We start from the raw sequence: 17649 nt of genomic DNA, 5'->3' as shown, positions 1-17649 counted from the left end.
GGCTCGCAGGTCTTCATCAGCTCCTCGCCCGCTGCTGCATTAGGCCCCGTCTCTCTGTCTGCCCCTGCAGCCCCTCCCCAACTTGTCGCCAGCCTGCTTGACTCCCACAGTGCGCTCTAACCAAAACAGACTGCTCCTGGCTCCCAAAAGGAGTCCATTCCTTTCGTCTTCAAGCTCTTCTTTACATGTTTTACCGCCTGGAAGAGCCAGCGCCCCAGTCTCACTCTTGAATCTGCGTTGGTGTAAAAGCAGGGTTCAGAGGAACAACACAGTTTCATCACTAAGTAAAAATAACACCGTGTACCCTTCGTTTCTCCCACCCTCCTGCCGACAGAAGCAACAACTCATTAAGGGACTCCACTGAAGGCAGCAAATCCAGTGATACCCTCAGCAGGTGAGAAATGATCTTACCAGTCCCTGGCTATATGAGAGTCCCCGTGTCTACTACTTACTTATTAATTCGATAGTTGGTTGGACCCCCGCGATGTGCCACCCTCCAGGCTAGGTCCATAGAACTTAACAGTGGGCAGGACAGACATAGGCTTACAGTTTTAACATCTGTTTATTGATTGCCTGGGAAAAAACCTTACTTTTATCTTTTCTATTTCACCACCTGAAAAAAAAAAAGATCAGAGCCTTTCTCCTGTCGTATGACTATGAAAATGAATTCTGTTTAAATCCAGCTGGGTGGAGCCTAATTCATTGCTGTATCTCCAGCATCAGCCGTATTGTCTGACACAGAGCACAGAGTAGTTGTTTGATAAACACTTGTTTAGTGAATGAATGAAGACAGTATTTTATATATATATATATATAAAACAAAGACAGTATTATCAATATTTTCTTACTGTCTCTACTGCTTTGTCAATATATACAACGAACTTGAATCTTTCTAAACTAGATCCTTCTCTTTAATGAGTTTTGATTTTCTTCTCACCGAGGTATAGAACCTATCAGTGATATCTACAGCTATCTATGGCACATTTTTATTTTTTACATTTTCTAGATCTTTGGGGGCTTATTCCATTTAGTCTCTCTGACTTGGATTTTGGCTTAGGCATTATTATATCCATATATGGACTAGAAATGAAGACTCAGATTGCTTACCCACCTTGCCAGAGTCATGTAGTTTGTGAACAGGGGAGTCAGATTAGAACTCTGGTCTTGCTGGTTCCTGAGCTCAGGTGCGTGACCACGTCTGTGCACCTGGACTGAGCTCCCTGGGGAAGAGCACAATTCTAGGCATGGGGCACAGAGGGGCCGCTCCCCTAAGATATGTAAGCTCTGCTGTAGTTTTTCTATGACCAGAAACCCTATTTCCTTCAGCAGTGATTGTTTATAAAGAGAGAGATTAGGGAGGAAAAGCTGGACCTGGCCCCTTCCTGCGTTCAAATGGGAAGAAGAGGTTTTCTTCCTTCCTTCCTTCCTTCCTTTCTTTTTTAAGATTTTATTTATTTGAGAGACAGAGCACACAAGCGGGGGCTGGCAGGGGGAGGGAGAGAGAACTGAAGGCAGACGCCCCCCTGCTGGGGGTGTCGATCTCCAAATCCCCAGCTCATGACCTGAGCCCAAACCAGGAGCCCAACGCTTAACCAACTGAGCTGCCAGGCACCCCGGGAAGAAGAGGTTTTCAGATATTTCACAGAAGCTCCGAAAAGTATGAAACATACTAGAAAATTAAAGATGCATTTAACTACTCTCTACTGTGGTAAATTGGCTATTGAAAAACTTCACACATAAAAGGAGGAGAAAAAAATACAACAGTTGCTGTTTCACTACAACATTTCACTGTCATTGCGGCATCTTTGTTTTACTCAACAAAATAAGTCGGTTCTCCACAAAATGTCTCAGAGATGAGGCTCTCAGAGTAACTCAAGCACAAATCCCCATACAGAGGAGCTCGTGTCTTTAATTTTTTATTCCGTTCTGGGGATAAGGACTGTGTTGATTTAACTTGAAGGGTGGCCGCGGAACAAAGGCCATCATTCCGCAAACCACCCCCCGTGTCATCTGCTGTTTCTGCGAAGGGCCCCCTGCTTTCCAGAGCGCCTCTGCTTAAATCCTACCATTATCTCCGGTTCCTCTTTCTCTTCTGTCTCGTTACTCTGGTCACCAGATCTTATCACTTTCAACTCCGAAGCAGTTCTCAACTCCATTTTCTTCTTTGTACATCTTCTCGAACTGCCTGCTTTCCTTCCCTGTGACGGCTCTAACAAAATCAGCGGCTCTAACAAAAAACAACACAGATGTATCTCTCTCCCATTTCCATCAGTGCCACCGGGCGAAGTCCCGATGTTGGCAGGGCCTGACCCCGTCCCGAAGCTCGTAGGGTTAATCCGTTTCCTCACCTTTCTCCGGCTCCCGGAGCTTCATTCCTTGCACCCCGGCTCGTGGCGTGTCCCTTCATCTCCGCGCACAGCACAGCGCAGCATCTCCGCATCCCTCCGTCTGCCGCGCCTGCCCCATTGTCTTCTCTCTTCCGAATGAAACCTCCCCCGCCTCCCGCCTTCGGATATGGTGGGGATAACCTCCCCGACAACCCAGGGTAACCTTCCCACCCAAAGACCCTTGATTTCCTCACATCTGCCCAGTCTCTGGGACACTCGCAGGTTCTTGGTATTCAGAAGCGGACAGACGTGGCCACCACGACTGAGCCTGCCACTCTGCGTTCGGTCTTGTCTCTTATTAGGCCATTGTGGTGGCCTTGACAGTGTTCAGTGTGGATGTTTTTAAACATCTCTTCAACGTCTCTTGCGCGTTCGTCCCTTCTGTGTATCAGCTTCAAATGGATCTGCTTAAAGCACACCTCAGACTATGTCCGTTTCCCGGCCCCCAAACCTTCAAAGCCCCCCACTGCCCTACTGCAGCGGCAACCGCCCTGAGAGTGACGGCTCCCCACAGTATAGCCATGGCCTTCCTTCCCAGGAACAAACTTGCTGGTCTCAGGCCCCCTTTGTGGTCACCAATATTGAAGATTCCTGAGAACTTTTGTTTGTACAGGTCATTTCTATTGCTATTCCGAGTATTGGAAAATAAGTTTTCATATTAAACATTAAAACATTTTGATATACATTTAGAAATAACTAAATACATTACATGTTAACATAATGGCATTTTAGGTTAAAAACTAATTTTTTCAAACAAAAAATTGTTGAGAAGACATTATTTTACAGTTTAATGTTTGGCTTAATAGGAGGCAGCTGGAGGGGTGCCTGTGTGGCTCAGTGGGTTAAGTCTCTGCCTTCGGCTCAGGTCATAATCTCAGGGTCCTGGGATCGAGCCCCACATCAGGCTCTCTGCTTAGCAGGGAGCCTGCTCCCCCCCCCCCCCCCGCCTGCCTCTCTGCCTACTTGGGATCTCTGTCTGTCAGATAAATAAAATAAAATATTTTTTAAAAAAGACAGCTGGACTCTCATATCTGCATCTGCATTTAATCTGTTGTGACATCAGATATCATGGAGCCTCTGGGAAACTCCACTGTATACTTATAAGAGACTGAAAATTAAAAATCAGGCCATATCTTGGTAGTGTTACAGTGAAAACGGTGTTGACATCACAGACGTCCTTCAAGGGAACTACTGCCATCATATTCTTACACCGTTACCCAAACCACAGAGAAGAGGGTGGTTTATTCCAACTTGTGGATTTAAGTAAGTCTGATAGTTCTGTGAATTGATACTATTATTGCCAAGAGAGTTTCCTTTTTTTGTCTTTTTTTTTTTTTTAAATAAGTTACTAAGATTGTGTCTCTTAGAATTGCTGAGAGAAATACTGGGTTTGATAGCTAATACTACAAAAAGTGAATCGTATAACCAACATTATTACATTTCTCTTCTGCAAAATGTTCATGGGTACCGAATGCATGAAGATGATGCAACTTGGGATCTCCCTCTTAGGGCGTTGTAGGATTTCTGGAAGTTAGGATCAAAACTGGCATCTTTAGTTTATATTTGTAAGCTCTCACTCTCGTGCGTTAGCGTCCTCCTGTCCGTGCATCTCAGCCCTGTGTTTGTGGAGTGGAGTGTTTGCATGACGGTCCTTGTGCTTGCAGAGAGCCTGTCACATTGCACACGGGAGACTTGGAGGACCCATCCAGCTGCTTCACGTTCCCGTCCACAGGTGAGTAGGCAAGGAACGCACGGAAGCTGGGCTGGCCTCACGCTCCAGGGGCTCCCCGGCGTCAGGAGAGTGGAAGGCAGGCGTTGCGGTGGCCTCGCACTCCCCCCCGCCCCGCCCCAGTCGGCTTCATCCTCGCTGGAATCGTCCCTTCAACAGACCAGGCGGCTTCTCTCCTAAGGCCTTTACACCACGGTTCCTTGCGTGTTGCCGATTCCTCAGCTACACTAAAGCCGCCGCCCAGATGTCACTACCCAGTGAGACTACTCTTAACCACCCTCTGTAAAAACTGCAGCTCTGCCAGACTCCCACTCACCCTTTTTCTTTTTTTTAATCATACTTAGTATTTTTTAATGTGTAACTTACTAATTTATGTGGTTCATAAAGATGACTGAGTCAGCACACGCCAGACAAAAGCTGCACGAGGGCAAATGTCTGCAATTGTTTGGTTTCCTGATACATCCCGGGAATACAGCAGGTGCTCAGTAAATACTTACTGAACGGATGAAAAGAAAGAATGGAGACAGGTGGTTCTTTTCATAATTTCCAAAGAGTATAATCCTGTCTGTGAAATAGGGAGGGCAAGGAAGAAGTTGAAAGAAAACAGAATTTGTTGAAAAGCAAAATGGCGTAACAGAGGAGAAATGGAAGGGCAAAAATAAAACCATTCCAGGGAAACCCTAGGAAAAGGAAGTAGGATAGGCATGACTGCAATCACGCAGCCTCGATGGGCCTCTAGAGACAATTGCACACACAAAAAGATGAAAATAATTACAGACAGTATATTAGATTTGGAAGGTATAATTAGTCTTCCTATAGAAGAGAATAAAATGAATGAGAAAGAATGAAACTGAAAATGATAGTAATTCACCAAAAGTTTAGCTATAAATCTGGCCAGTAGTACTGTAAATACAGAAAATTGAGGTATGAAGTGAAAGAGATCGGAGAAAGATAAGTTTCTGCACTTCCTTGTTATTGTTTATTTTTTTATAGAAGATTGTAAATCTATATCTAAAATCAAAACATAGTTTGTTTTTTTTTAAGATTTTGTTTATTTATTTGACAGGCAGAGATCACAAGTAGGCAGAGAGGCAGGTAGAGAGAGAGGAAGGGAAGCAGGCTCCCCGCTGAGCAGAGAGCCCGACGCAGAGCTCGATCTCAGGACCCTGGGATCATGACCTGGGCCGAAGGCAGAGGCTCAACCCACTGAGCCACCCAGGCGCCCCAAAACATAATTTTAAATAAATGAAAATTATTAATTTTTAAATGAACCATAATTTATGAGAACTCTCTTACAAACTACTATTTTGAAGAATAATAGTCTTTATTTGAAGTTAATGCTTCACTTGCATGTTTCCACTGTTGTTTTAATGATTACCCAGGAGAACGCAGCATATCCTTGCCTTGTTAGACGAAGATCAATGAGTGCTTTTACTTTTTTGATTGTGCTGTGAGTACTTCAGAGCATGTTGATTCCATTTTCTGTCTTTTCAAATTATATACAATTGTTGTCACATATTTTAATTATACAGGTGACTACCACAGTGGATAATTTGCACCATTTTTACAGTTAATATCCATTTAGACAAACCCACATACTCACACTTTACTTTCTATCTGGTATCATTTTATTCTTGTGCCTTAAATTTTTCCTTTAATGGAAGTCTGCTGGTGATACCTTCTCTCAGTTTCCATTTTTCGGAACTTGTCTTTATTTCATTTTCACCTTTGAAGAGTATTTTTGTTGAGTATAGAATGTCAGGTGGACATTTTTCCTTCACTTTGAAAATATTCTATTGTTTTCTGGCTTCCGCTGTTTCTACTAAGGAGGCTGTTCTAAGTTTAGTTGTTGCTCATTTAAATGTAATCTGTCCTTTTTGCCCTTTTGGCAGCTTTAGGATTGCTTTTGTCTTTGGTTTGTTTTTTGAGGATTTTTTTTTTTTTAAGCAGTTTTTATTGATATGTCCAGGTGTGGTTTTCTTTAGGTAAGAAGAGCCTGTTTGGGGTTTGGAATAGATAGCATCCGTGCTAGACAACCAAGAACTCCATACTCCCAGATCCATTTAATCCAGTCAGGAATTAAGGTCATTTAAAGCTGGGCCTCGGGATCCCCAAGGGCAAGTCTTACTCCTTTGCTGTTCGAACCCGAAGCCTTGGGTATTTATCAGGACCTCTCCTCACCACAGTCACTTGGGAACATTTTCTCATGAAAGTTTGACTTTTTAAGAGGTGCTAATATACTATTTTTAATTAATTCTCTCCTTTTGCTTTTGTTCTTGCCAAATTTTAGCAAGTCCGTCTGTGAAAAATTCAGCTTCTCGATCATTCCATTCGTCTCCTAAGAAGTCCCCGGTTCACTCACTGCTGACTAGTTCGGTTGAAGACTCAGTGGGTTCCACACCCCAGTACAGATCCACGAAACCTGTGCATTCGTCTGACTCTGTTAAAGGTAAGAGCGGTCTGGTGCCACTGAGGAGACTGACTTCCTACCCTGGTGAGTTCAAAGTTATTTTCCACAATCAGAATTAGTAGGATTTTGCATGGGGTCCTTACGATGCCGTGTACCTGAAGTGGGTCTCATTTAAATGAAATAGCTCTTGTGCGTGTGCACACACACGTGCACGACGCTCACGCCCTCTCCTTAATAAATAATATTCTACGTGGATATTTTCTCTTTCTTTCTCTGACATGAGTAATGAAATTTCCCTTCCTATTTTACTATAAGATTTGGAGTCTTTTTTTTTTATGCTCTGACTTTTCTTACATTCTCTAAAACCATGGCTCTCTCCCGTCTCCGCCTTTGTAAGCGCAAGTATCTCTCATACAGACTTGTCAAAAATGTCCTCATTTTCAAAATTTCAAGTTCATTTGTTGTTTGCTAAGACAGATGAGAAAAATGGTTTGATTTAGGTTAAAGTGCATGACTAATAAGTGGATGCTAGGTATTGCAGTACATGTTGGACTGAACTTGGGATGTTTTTCTCGTGCACGACGGCCACGCAGACACCGCGGTGCTCTCCGGCTTCGCTCCGCTTGGCACGGGACCAACTGGGCAAGTCGTTGCATCACTGATCAGTCAGTTCTTAGTCTTGAGAAATCTTCTGCCTCACACTTTCTGGATTCCCCCCAAAATAGGAACACCAAAACCTAATCACAGATTTTAATACATTTTCTTTTTCACTATCTTTTTTCTGCATTTTGTTCCTCCTTCCTCTCTTATATTTCTAAGTTATCCTTTAGTATTTTTTAAAAGCAGCAAATTCTTTCACTACTAGAGCAGTGACTTGGCAGGAGTATAACAACGCATCTGGTCACCTCATCATTAATTCATGATTACATACTAGCATGGCATTTTTTTCTATTTTCAGATACTCGTCAAACATCATGTATTATTCATGTGAAAACTCTCCGAGTAACTGTTTTTCATCCTTTTGAACTAAACTAATTCTTAGGTGATTGCCTTCAATACCACCATCTATATGGAAAAGGTATTTTGTTGGTAGGAAAATGAGCCACCAGAAAAATATTCTCAAGATTATGCAGCAATCAGGGACTAAGATCAAATTAAAACTTCAAGATTGCCAATCAGTCTTTTTTGAGACTGGCAAAACTTAGCACACTTCTTAGGGTTTAGCCGACATGCTTCTAGCCCGCTTCACCTGCCGCCACCACATTGATTCCAGGGTCACTGTGGCCACGTCAGCGTCTGCACCGTCTCTCCCGCTTATAACACTGTCCTCATTCTGGGCACAGCCACTAACATGGGCACTTGGTCTCACGCACATTCAAAATCATTGCTGTGGTCAGTATTAAATCTTTCTCTTCCAAATCCTACATAAACGGAACTACTCAGGTTTGGTATGAAAATCTGTAATTCATAATGCAGAAGGTATCATTAAATTTAAAGTATTCCTCTCATTCTTCCCATTTAATGTTATGTAATTAAATCCTAATAAATCAGATTAGTTTGAAACAGTCATATAAGCTATCATTGCTATATTTAAACACTTTTTTTTATGTCTTAAAGTTTCCATTATTTTAAAGGAAAGCTTGTTTAACCTGTAGTTGGAAGATTTCTAAAATACCGAATAAACTTTTAATATCACATCTAAGCAATTTTCTAATAGCTTCACAGTCTCAGCCAATAGAAACAACAGGAAAAACGTGCAGGAAGCTTCAGAACAGACTGGAAAGCTTGCAGACTCTTGTAGAAGATTTACAGATGAAGAACCAAGGTACTGTGCACATTTCAGACAGAGCTTCCTGGCTCGAAAGAATCCTCACCTTCCCTTTCTGTTAAACCTCCTACCTAGAGAGCAGCCGAAGAGGATACTGAATAAGCAATTCGGAAACCCTAACCAAAATGTGAAGGTCTTAGCCACGACCAACCCCGGCATTCATTGTGCAGCCCCGGGCAGGTCACCTAAGCCTCGCTCTACTCTGTCGTCTAATAGGGGTGCGAACGCTGCTGACCAAGCCCTCCGCAGGACAAGTTTTGAGCAGTTTTCACATGAGATTTGCCCACACACTGTCCTCCTTGTCCCTGTGAGGTGTGTATGCAAGCACTGGTGTGTACACCAATGTCCCTGTGAGGTGTGTAGCCAGGATAACATTGCAGTTGATAGCCAGAAGGCAAAAGAACCTCATTGCACCTTCCCCAGGATTTAAATTAGGGTAGGTGAGAAGAAACTGTGCCACCACGTGAATCGCTAGACAAAAGGAGAAACTACTTTTAAACGTGCTAAAGCTATGTGAATGAGAAACTTTCGTACTCTGCCGGTGGGAGGCAACTTTGGGTGCACAAGTTCTAAGTGGACGTTCCTATGCAGGTGGGAGCTTATGGATGTGTTCCGGGATTTGGGAGCACTATCACGTTTTATGTTTTCCTGGTGTAAATTCGTGAATCCAGGAGCCTTTGTTAGAGAGAAACAATTTTGGAGTATACTTGTTACTCTGAGCCCATCTTTCCATCTCTAGGGGCATAAGTTGCTGGATGAAGGATAATAAATATTTTTCTAAGGACAATTCCTTCTCAAGTAAATTGAACCTTATTAAAAGTAACAGTTGTGTTTAGTGTTTATTGAGCACTTACTATGTGCCAGGCCCTGTACTCCGTGCCTGACTTCAGTTTTCTTGACGTGAGTCTCCCAACAGTGCTGGGAGGTGGGTACTGCTATCAGGTCCTTTTAAAGGAGGAAGCTGAAGATCACATCACAGTCGGTCAGTAAGTTCTAAGTCACACACTGAGGAGTAGAGTGAGGCTTGGTCAGCAACTGCTGATTCCAAAGCCCACATTTTTTTAATATGCTAAGACTATACCAGGAAAACTCCAAATCCCTTCTAATAATCCCAGATCCCTGTGTATGTACACCAAGAAAAGCATTTGATTTTAAGCTTATTGTGTTTTTTTAAAGGATGCATTATCTTATTGGCCCCATTTTATTCACATTTTTACCTCATTTCTGAGTATATATCTGAGTATATACTCAGTATAAGAATGTAATGATCCAAATGGGAGACATACTGTATCTTTTAAAAAATAAAAAGACCTTTTTATTTGATGCATTGTCTGGTTGGAAAGTCTCTTGGAAATCATGAAACAGATATTTTGGAGAGAATTTTGGTAGCCTTTATCAAAATTTAAATTGTACATATGCTTTGACCCAGAAATTCCACTTTTAGCAATTAATTCAAGAAAAAAATTGTACAGACACACAAAAGCCTGTTTACAAGTAGCCTTGTTTGTAAATGAAAATAAGCAATTTTTAAATTTAAATTGAAGTAGCCAACATATGGTACATCGTTTCAGAGGTGGTGGTCAACAATTCATCAGTTGCGCAGCACACCCAGTGCTCATCACATCTCGTGCCCTCCTTAACGCCCATCACCCAGTTAACCCAGCCCCACCCACCTCCCCAGCAGCCCTCAGCTTGTTTCCTGGAGTTAAGAGTCTCTCATGGTTTGTCTCCCTCTCTGACGACTTCCCATCCAGTTTTCCCTCCCTTCCCCGATGGTCCTCCGCACTGAGAGAGCAACTTCTCTACTGAAGTGTGGCTCACAATGTTATCTCAGTTTCGGCGCACGACACAGTAGTCAGCTTCTCTCGGCTGTGCTCGCCGCAAGCGTAGCTACCATCTGTCACCCACCACGCAACGCCATTACGAAACCATTCACTCTGTTCCCTGCGCTGTACCTGCCATCCCCATAACTGATTCACTCCGTAGTCAGAAGCACGAGAAATCAACTTCTTAAAATCTTATTTACTAACATGTTGGTACATTCGTATAATGGAATACTGTGCAGTCATAACAAAACATGAGTTGAACTGGAAAAATGTTGACTTTTTTCTATAAGAACGACTTATACCACATATTTCCATTTGTGCAAAGCCAAGTGTGTGCACATGTGTGCTTGTACACAAATATACTCACCAAACAGTTTTCCGTGATGACCTCTGAGGGGGTTCAGTCAGCAAACTGGGGTAGCAGAGCCCAATACTGGCCCTCACCCTCGTCTCTCGTGGTACCCTTCTGAGGGGTTCAGCTTACTTCCAGTTAGTTGTACTGCTGCTGTAATAATTATGCTCACTTAAAACAACTGAAAGAGTAAAGATTTACCCTTATTAGCTCTTTAACATCAGTCTTTTCAAAAATATGCTACTTTGAAATGTTTAAGAACTTCCTGAGCTCAGAATGTATTTATTCCATAGTAGCAAGCTGACCTTTTAAGAAGCACATTATAGAATTTAAACCGAAGTAGATGTTGCTAATCTAACTTTGTTTTGTCAACATTTTCAGCAATGTCTTCAATGATCCGAAATCAAGAAAAGAGGATACAGAAAGTGAAAGACCAGGAAAAAATGTTACTAAAATGATACATTGTTTGCCTCTTCTTTACAGAGGAATGAGGCCCAATTAATTGTGGTGTTGCTTATAATTAGTGCCCTGTGTACTTTTTTCTTTTTATGTGAAAATTTAATAAAAGATACCCTGTCCTGTAAACTCTATTTTGAAATAAACTATTCTTGAATGCTCCCATAGTTAAACTTTACACCGTTCTGCACAGACGTGAAAGAGATGTGCACCTTGTAAGGTCTGAACCGGTGCTCGGACCAGTGTGCCGGAGTAATTATGTTTTCATTATCTTCACGGGTGCATAAGCAATACTTACTGTTTTCGGCTTTAAAAAAACAAACAAACCAGAAAAACCTGCACATGCAAGTAAAATATGTGGTATAAGGGCCAGAACAAAAGGACAGACTCCAGCGCACTGGCGGGGTTCCTCTCGTGACCCTGAACTCACTGTTCCGTCTTTAGTGATGAATGTCATCGGATAACAGAACCTTGGGGCCCCTACAAAACTTGTGGAAAGGTTTCTCTCTCCCATATTAATAACCACAAACAAAGAAAGGGGAAAAACGTGTTCTTCAGCCAGTGGGTATCTTCTAGTTAGAAACTGGCCTGGATTAGATTTTCTCAGATTGGGGGATTTGTGCAAGTGTCTTCTGACCCCACTCGCCCGTTCTCTGTGGACACCAGCCAGCCGGCCTAGGAGTCGGCTCGATCCTAGCACCGGCGACCCGCGGTCAGTGCCAGATTCTCCGGCTCCAGGGTTCAGCCCCCTCAAGACTGTCACCCCACTTGAGATGCAGGTGGGTGGCTGGACCACCCGGGCTTCCAACCCACCTGCTCCGAATCGGGGTTCCCCGCACCCACGCCTCCATTTCTCTGATTTGCTAGAACAGATCACAGCACTCAGCAAAGTGTTTTACTGAGTGTTACCCATGTATTTGCAAGGAAGCAGCCCCGGAGCGGCGAACTGGGAGAGGCATGAGGCAGAGTGAGACAGTCCCGTCGGTGAAGCCTTCACACCCTCTCCGGCTTGTCGCCCTCCCAGGAGCTAGATGTGTCTGCCAACCTGGAAGCTCTGCAGTCTCCTCCAGGCCTTGATCCGCCACCCGCCACCCGCCCTGTCCCCTTAGGGGAGCTTTCAGCCGCACCCCTGTAATCAGTCTCTCTGGTCTTCCTGCCCAGACCGCAGGACAGTGTGGCGGACGGACGGCCGTCCAGAACAGTCCACACTCCGGGCACTGCACAGATCTCCGGACGCCTGGCTGCCCTGCAGGGGCTCTCGGGTCCCGCCTCTGCCCTCACGTCTCCTGACGGGTTCTCACTGGTCAGAGCAGTGTGTGGCCAGAAGCTTTACTAAGCCTTTGTCTCTCCTCACTTCACATCCCCTGCCGTGAGCTGGGTCCGGTGGACAGGGAGGTCCTAGGGGACGCAGAGCCTCAGCACAGAAGCAGCCTGGGTGACAAGGCGAGCCGTCCTTCTCCCAGAAACCCCCACCACTCATCAGTGAGCAGTAAACTGGCTTCTGCTGCAGCCTTTTTTTTTTTTTAAGATTTTCTTTATTTATTTGACAGACAGAGATCACAAGTAGGCAGAGAGGCAAGCAGAGAGAGAGGAGGAAGCAGGCTCCCTGCTGAGCAGAGAGCCCGATGTGGGGCTCGATCCCAGGACCCTGAGATCATGACCTGGGCCAAAGGCAGAGGCTTGAACCCACTGAGCCACCCAGGCGTCCCTTGCTGCAGCCGTCTTTATGCGCCTGGTGTCTGTGACAGCAGCCGGCATCAGTCCTCACTGCGCAGATCATCAGCCAAACCCTCCCGTTGCTCTTCTAAACGGCAGCGTGGATGCTCTAAGCATGTCTAGTTTTTCAACGATTTTTTTAAAAATGCGCATTTTAATACTGTATCTTACCTCGGTTTTACTGTATCTTTGACTTCAGTTGGTTTTACTGAAAGATTAATTTTTATTTCATCAGGTAACAAAATCGCTGGTCAAAGAACTCTCAAGATATTTTTATTGTAAATTGTTTTACCTTCAATTTTACCTAATAGAAATGTTGCGCATTTGGTGAAGTAAGGGTAAATGCCCTATGAAGATCTTACCAGTAGAATATGAAATTCATCCTGAAGAATATCAAACGTATATGTGAATTTAACATACAAGTGCTATGAGCCAAAAATTATGTTCTTTTAAGCACTTCCTAATATATTTTCTATGGGGTTTATGCTCTTCAGCAAAGACCACCTATAACCAAGATTAAACACTTTTGCCAAAAGATGTTATATACTTATTACAAGTTGTTTTAACATATAAAAATTCAAGTACGGGTATACATAATGTCCTTACAAACAAAGGTAAAGTTTTAAAAAAAAAAAATTCTAAAATGTTTTCTCCAAAGAGAGGAGAAAAATGGCCCTCTCTTGCCTCTTGATGTTTGGTTTTTTCTACATTATGTGTTATTAGTGAAAGAAAGTATAGGTATGATATTTTACATTTAATCTATTATGGTACTAAGGTTTAGACAAGTAATTCAGACACTTGATAAAGATATTAAAACTCAGATTTTATTTGTTCAGTTATAATAAAGTTTAAATGTTTTATTCTCAGAACAAAGATGTACTTCTGTATCACTGTCCTGTTATAATTGTGTCATCCAGGATAGCTACTGGTCTGAAAGGAAAGGGCAGGAGCAATGATTGCTGTACCAGGGAGGGGCAAGGGGAGAGATGGTCCTACAAAGGCCCTAGAGGTCAATGACAGCTGTGCCCCCCACCCCCACTTCCCACTGTCAGGCTGTACCTGGACCTCCCAGGCCTCTAGGACCCTCACTCGGGACACATGGGGACACTTCGTTCAGTCTACACCCCAATCCCATTCCTGTTCCCTCTCCTCCCTGGCTCTTCCCAATGACCAACTCTGGCCAGGCCCTTTTTCTACACCAGTTTGCCATCAAGACAAAGACAAGACTTCCTCGCTACCTTCAATCCACAGCTAGCAGGGAAAATCAAGCAAAAAAAAAAAGAAGAAGAAGAAGTCTTCACATCCTTGCTAATCATGTCTTGTGACCAGATATTTCTGATCACAGTTGCATATGGCATTAATTATTCTTAAATATGAAGTGTGCGCGTAGTAAGGAGAGTTTCTGCAGCTGGACCAACAGGAAAGCTGCTCTTTTCGAATGATGCTTGCTTCCCTCCCTGGGCTTAAGGACCAGCCAGATGCTCGAGCCTGAGCGCTCTGCAGCTGTGGGGCTTTGTGTGTGTCCTGGCCTGTCCACACTAGGGGCTTGGCCAGGTCACGGCCAGGAGGACAAAGCCCTGAAGAACGATGGACCAGCAAAGCCCCACGCATCAAGGCCACGGGGAAAGCAGCCATGCGCGCTGAAGCCATTACCTACACATGTATAGTTCTGCACATTAGACAAAAGCCACTGGTAAACCTGAAACAACTCCGATGGCTAAACTTGGAGTTCTACTTCCTTTATCGAAAATCACTCCGTATGCTCCGCAGACCTAGCCTTTGCCAGGTTCTGCAGCGGCCTCTCTGGTACTTTGAAACGCAGACTCAGGGAATCCCCCACCACTTCTGAACGACTTTATCCTCACGGCCAGTGTCAAGGGACCTATTGCTGCATTCTTCCCAGCGGGTGATCTCCCCGTGGTCTACCACTACGAACTTCCACGCCACCACTGTGTCTGCGGGCAGGGGCACGGAGCGGAACCAGAACCCATCCTTGCTACGCTGGAGTGCGATGTAGGACTTCCACCTCCCAAGGCTCTCGTGGTCTCCCGTTATTGCCACGAGCTGGGAACCAGCGCTCGGCACATAATGGACCTGGAAGTGGACGCGGACTCGTGGAGACCCTGAAGATGCCGCTCCTGCCTTTTGTCGTCTCACATCTACTTCCTGACCTCCTATTTGGCCACAGTCCATTCCCTGGTTTGGACTTAACCCTGGAGCCTCAAGACTGCCACTCAAACTAACATCTCCCCAAGACGAGTGCCTGGACACCATTTCCCAGTCCTCGTCCGCGTGGTCCTGATTGCCCTGCTGTGCGAGGCTCACCTCCTTGGCTCTGTCAATGACCTGGTTGCTAGAATACAACTTTTCTGCCAAACAGGAAGCTACTTTAGCAAGAGTCTCTCTTCCTTTCTGGAATCCCCATCCTCCTCCAGAAGACTCAGGGCTTTCGTTTCTTGAGACTTTAGAGTAACCCCGAGAGTTTCCAGTCTCAGATGCGGCCAGAGATTCCGGGTCTGGAAACCTTCCAGAAGGAACATGCTCTCTTGAATGGTCACAATCACTGTCTTTTCCAGAAGAACTCTGCAGTCTCCATGCCGCTTGCTGCAAGTTACCATGGCCTTTGGTCTCTGAAACCAAACAGCCATTGCTTTCTTGAAGATGCTCTAAGAAACAAGAGGGAAAATGTAATGGTGTTAGACAGTCCTTGTGAGAAAAAAGGCTGAGAAAATAGGTTTAGTTATTCTCGCAGAATCCATCCGACTCAAAGCAAGTTCTTAATTACAGAGGTCAGACACTAACTGAACCAACGGTCGACTCTAAGAATATGCACGTACATCTAGTACATCAGGGTGCCCACGCGAGAGTGTAAATGAAGTGGCGGGTTGTAGAGGCAGCCTTGTAACCCAGTCCTGGTCCTCGATGATCTCTGCCGTTCGTTCAGGCCATGCGGCCCGCAGCCTTATTGTTCGGCTTCTAGAATCAAAAAATGCTGTTCCGCCTGCGGGGCAAAGATCCGCATGGCTACCCCACAGACCCTAGGAGTACACTTGTTCTCTTAGGAACTGCGTGCAGACTGGGGATCAGCTCTCCCAGATGTGGGCAGATCCCCAGCTGCTGTCGCTGTGGAAGATACAAAGGACATCGGGGAATCACTGGGCCGGAGCTGGGGGTGATGCGGGGGGAGAGGGCTGGTTTCTCCTTGCCAACCCCAGACGCAGCAGGAACCTCTTCAACAAAAGGTAGGCTTTTTACATCCCCTCTCATTGTACACTTTTTAAAAAAATGTTCTTACAGTGCACAATCCAAGCTCCCTGAAAGCTGTTTCCTTCTTGGCCGTCAGTCTGAATAGCTCCCTACAAGATCGAAATCTCCAAAGTCATACAGTCAGCCCAGGTGGGGGGTTTTCTCTTGGGATTAGGGGTTGGCCTTGTCTAATTTTCTCTCTCTTTAATGGTTCACTTGTGAGACAATAATATTACCCGGAATTCCCAATCTTCCAACCTAAAACATGAGGCTGGTTTTCAGAAGAAGATAAGTGAACTCTTTGCTCATCCCAAATCAACCACAGGAGAAACACAGAGGCAGATTTTCACATGGCTACCCATGAACACAGGCTCCACTAAAAATAAAGTTCCCGATGTCATTTTCACCGGCGGCTGGAGCCCAGGCGTGGGCAGCTGGCCGAGGGAGGGCTCTGGAAGCGAAGGTTTTCTGCCAGTCTCCCTTGGGCTAGTACACAGTCGCTCACATGGACACACATAACCCTGGACGTCAATTCTACTCATGGGAGTTGGGTCCCCTATTGCGTCCCTTCCCTGGCTACCAGACACCCCTGCCCCGTCAGCGCCCACAGCTCTGAAATGAGCGGCCAGCATACAGCCCTAAGGCTTCAGCTGAGGCCTTCGTGGCCAGAGACAAAACTTGAACTTTGCCTTCCCGACAGAGGCGTCCGGATAGCGGGAGGTGCTCACAGCCTGGGTGTTCCCAAATCCAGCGCTCCCCAGGGGCGAGGGATGGGAGTACCTGCGGCTAAGGGACTGGGACTGAGAAAGTGTCCCTGCTCGGTCGGAGATCGAAGAGGGTCCTCGGATCCCCCGGAACCTAAGCACTCCCTCCGGAAGGCCCGGCAGGGGTGCCCCGCTGCAGCCGCTCGCACTGCGCCAGGCGCCGCCGAGCGCAGGAGCCCATCCCCCCAGGACGGCCGGACCGGTGCTCCCCGGCGGGCGCAGAGACTCTGCCGGGCGCTGCCCTCGGACGCTGGGGCCGGAACCCCGGGGGCCTCGACGGAGGCGAGCAACCTCCCCGGCGCGTGCGCACCGGCCGGGGAAGATGCCGGCGTGGGGAGGGTCGTGCCCGGGGAGGGTCGTGCCCGGGCGGAGGAGGCTCGTCCCCGGGAAGGCGCTGCGAGAAGAGCTCCGAGTGGGTTTCCCCTCCTCCCCGGTGGACTTCAGAGCCCCCGGCAGACCTGCCCTCGCGACGTGGGAGGGAGAATACCTGGTTTGGCGACCAGCTCCCGCCCGGAGGGTCCGGGGCTCAGTCCTCCCGCGCCGCCCGGACCGGCCCCCGGGGCCGCAGCCCCCCCAGGAGGGGCGTCCTTCTGCTCCTTGTCCGCGTCCCGCAACAGCCACACGAAGATCGCTCCGGCCAGGCCCCCTCCGACCAACAGGGCGGACCAGACGGCGCCCATGGCTGAGAGGCTGCCGCTGCGGGGCCCGACGGCGAGGGACGGGGCTCGAGTCCCTCCGGCAGAGCCACACCTACCCTGCGGCCCCGGCGGCCGGCGCTCCTGCGCGGAGCCGGTCCTCGGAGCCTAATACTCCGCGTCCCCAGCCCCGCCCCGCCTCCCGCCCCGGGGATGCCGCCCCGGGCTCCGGCCGGGCGGGGACTCGAGCGCCCGCCTCTTCCCGCGCGTTCACGCCCGGCCCCGCCCGGGGCTGGCAGG

General features: G+C 46.5%; 2 protein-coding genes across 23 annotated transcripts in view; one reads left to right on the top strand and one right to left on the bottom strand.

Annotated features, from left to right (window-relative positions):
• Positions 1-11139, top strand: part of CCDC158 (coiled-coil domain containing 158) — a 93829-nt gene extending 82690 nt beyond the window's left edge. For 20 of the 22 annotated variants that reach the window (XM_032334635.1, XM_032334652.1, XM_032334653.1 and 17 more), the window contains 5 exons: positions 335-394; positions 4052-4119; positions 6407-6565; positions 8252-8351; positions 10914-11139. In XM_032334635.1, coding sequence (XP_032190526.1) covers positions 335-394; positions 4052-4119; positions 6407-6565; positions 8252-8351; positions 10914-11034 — 508 coding nt within the window. In that variant the 3' untranslated portion in view covers positions 11035-11139. Of the gene's footprint in view, positions 1-334; positions 395-2272; positions 2546-4051; positions 4120-6406; positions 6566-8243; positions 8352-10913 lie in introns of those variants that run through there. The other 2 variants (XM_032334651.1, XR_004283505.1) reach the window with 2 other exon arrangements.
• Positions 7387-17511, bottom strand: STBD1 (starch binding domain 1). Its single transcript, XM_032334655.1, has 3 exons — positions 17202-17511; positions 13670-15370; positions 7387-7399 (listed from the first exon to the last, which is right to left on the bottom strand). The coding sequence occupies exons 1-2, from the start codon at positions 17392-17394 to the stop codon at positions 14529-14531; spliced, it is 1035 nt and encodes a 344-aa protein (XP_032190546.1). The 5' UTR covers positions 17395-17511; the 3' UTR covers positions 7387-7399; positions 13670-14528.
• Between the last annotated feature and the right edge of the window lie 138 nt (positions 17512-17649).

The sequence above is a fragment of the Mustela erminea genome, chromosome 2 (genome assembly GCF_009829155.1).
Source record: "Mustela erminea isolate mMusErm1 chromosome 2, mMusErm1.Pri, whole genome shotgun sequence".
NCBI classification, from domain to species: Eukaryota; Metazoa; Chordata; class Mammalia; order Carnivora; family Mustelidae; genus Mustela; species Mustela erminea.
This window is presented reverse-complemented; position numbering and strand designations above follow the sequence as displayed.

Coding starts and splice junctions, on each gene's coding strand:
- STBD1 (XM_032334655.1), bottom strand. CDS start 17,394: ATGGGCGCCGTCTGGTCCGCCCTGTTGGTCGGAGGGGGCCTGGCCGGA. Junction 15,371..17,201: donor GGAGCTGGTCGCCAAACCAG/GTATTCTCCCTC, acceptor CTTGTTTCTTAG/AGCATCTTCAAGAAAGCAAT.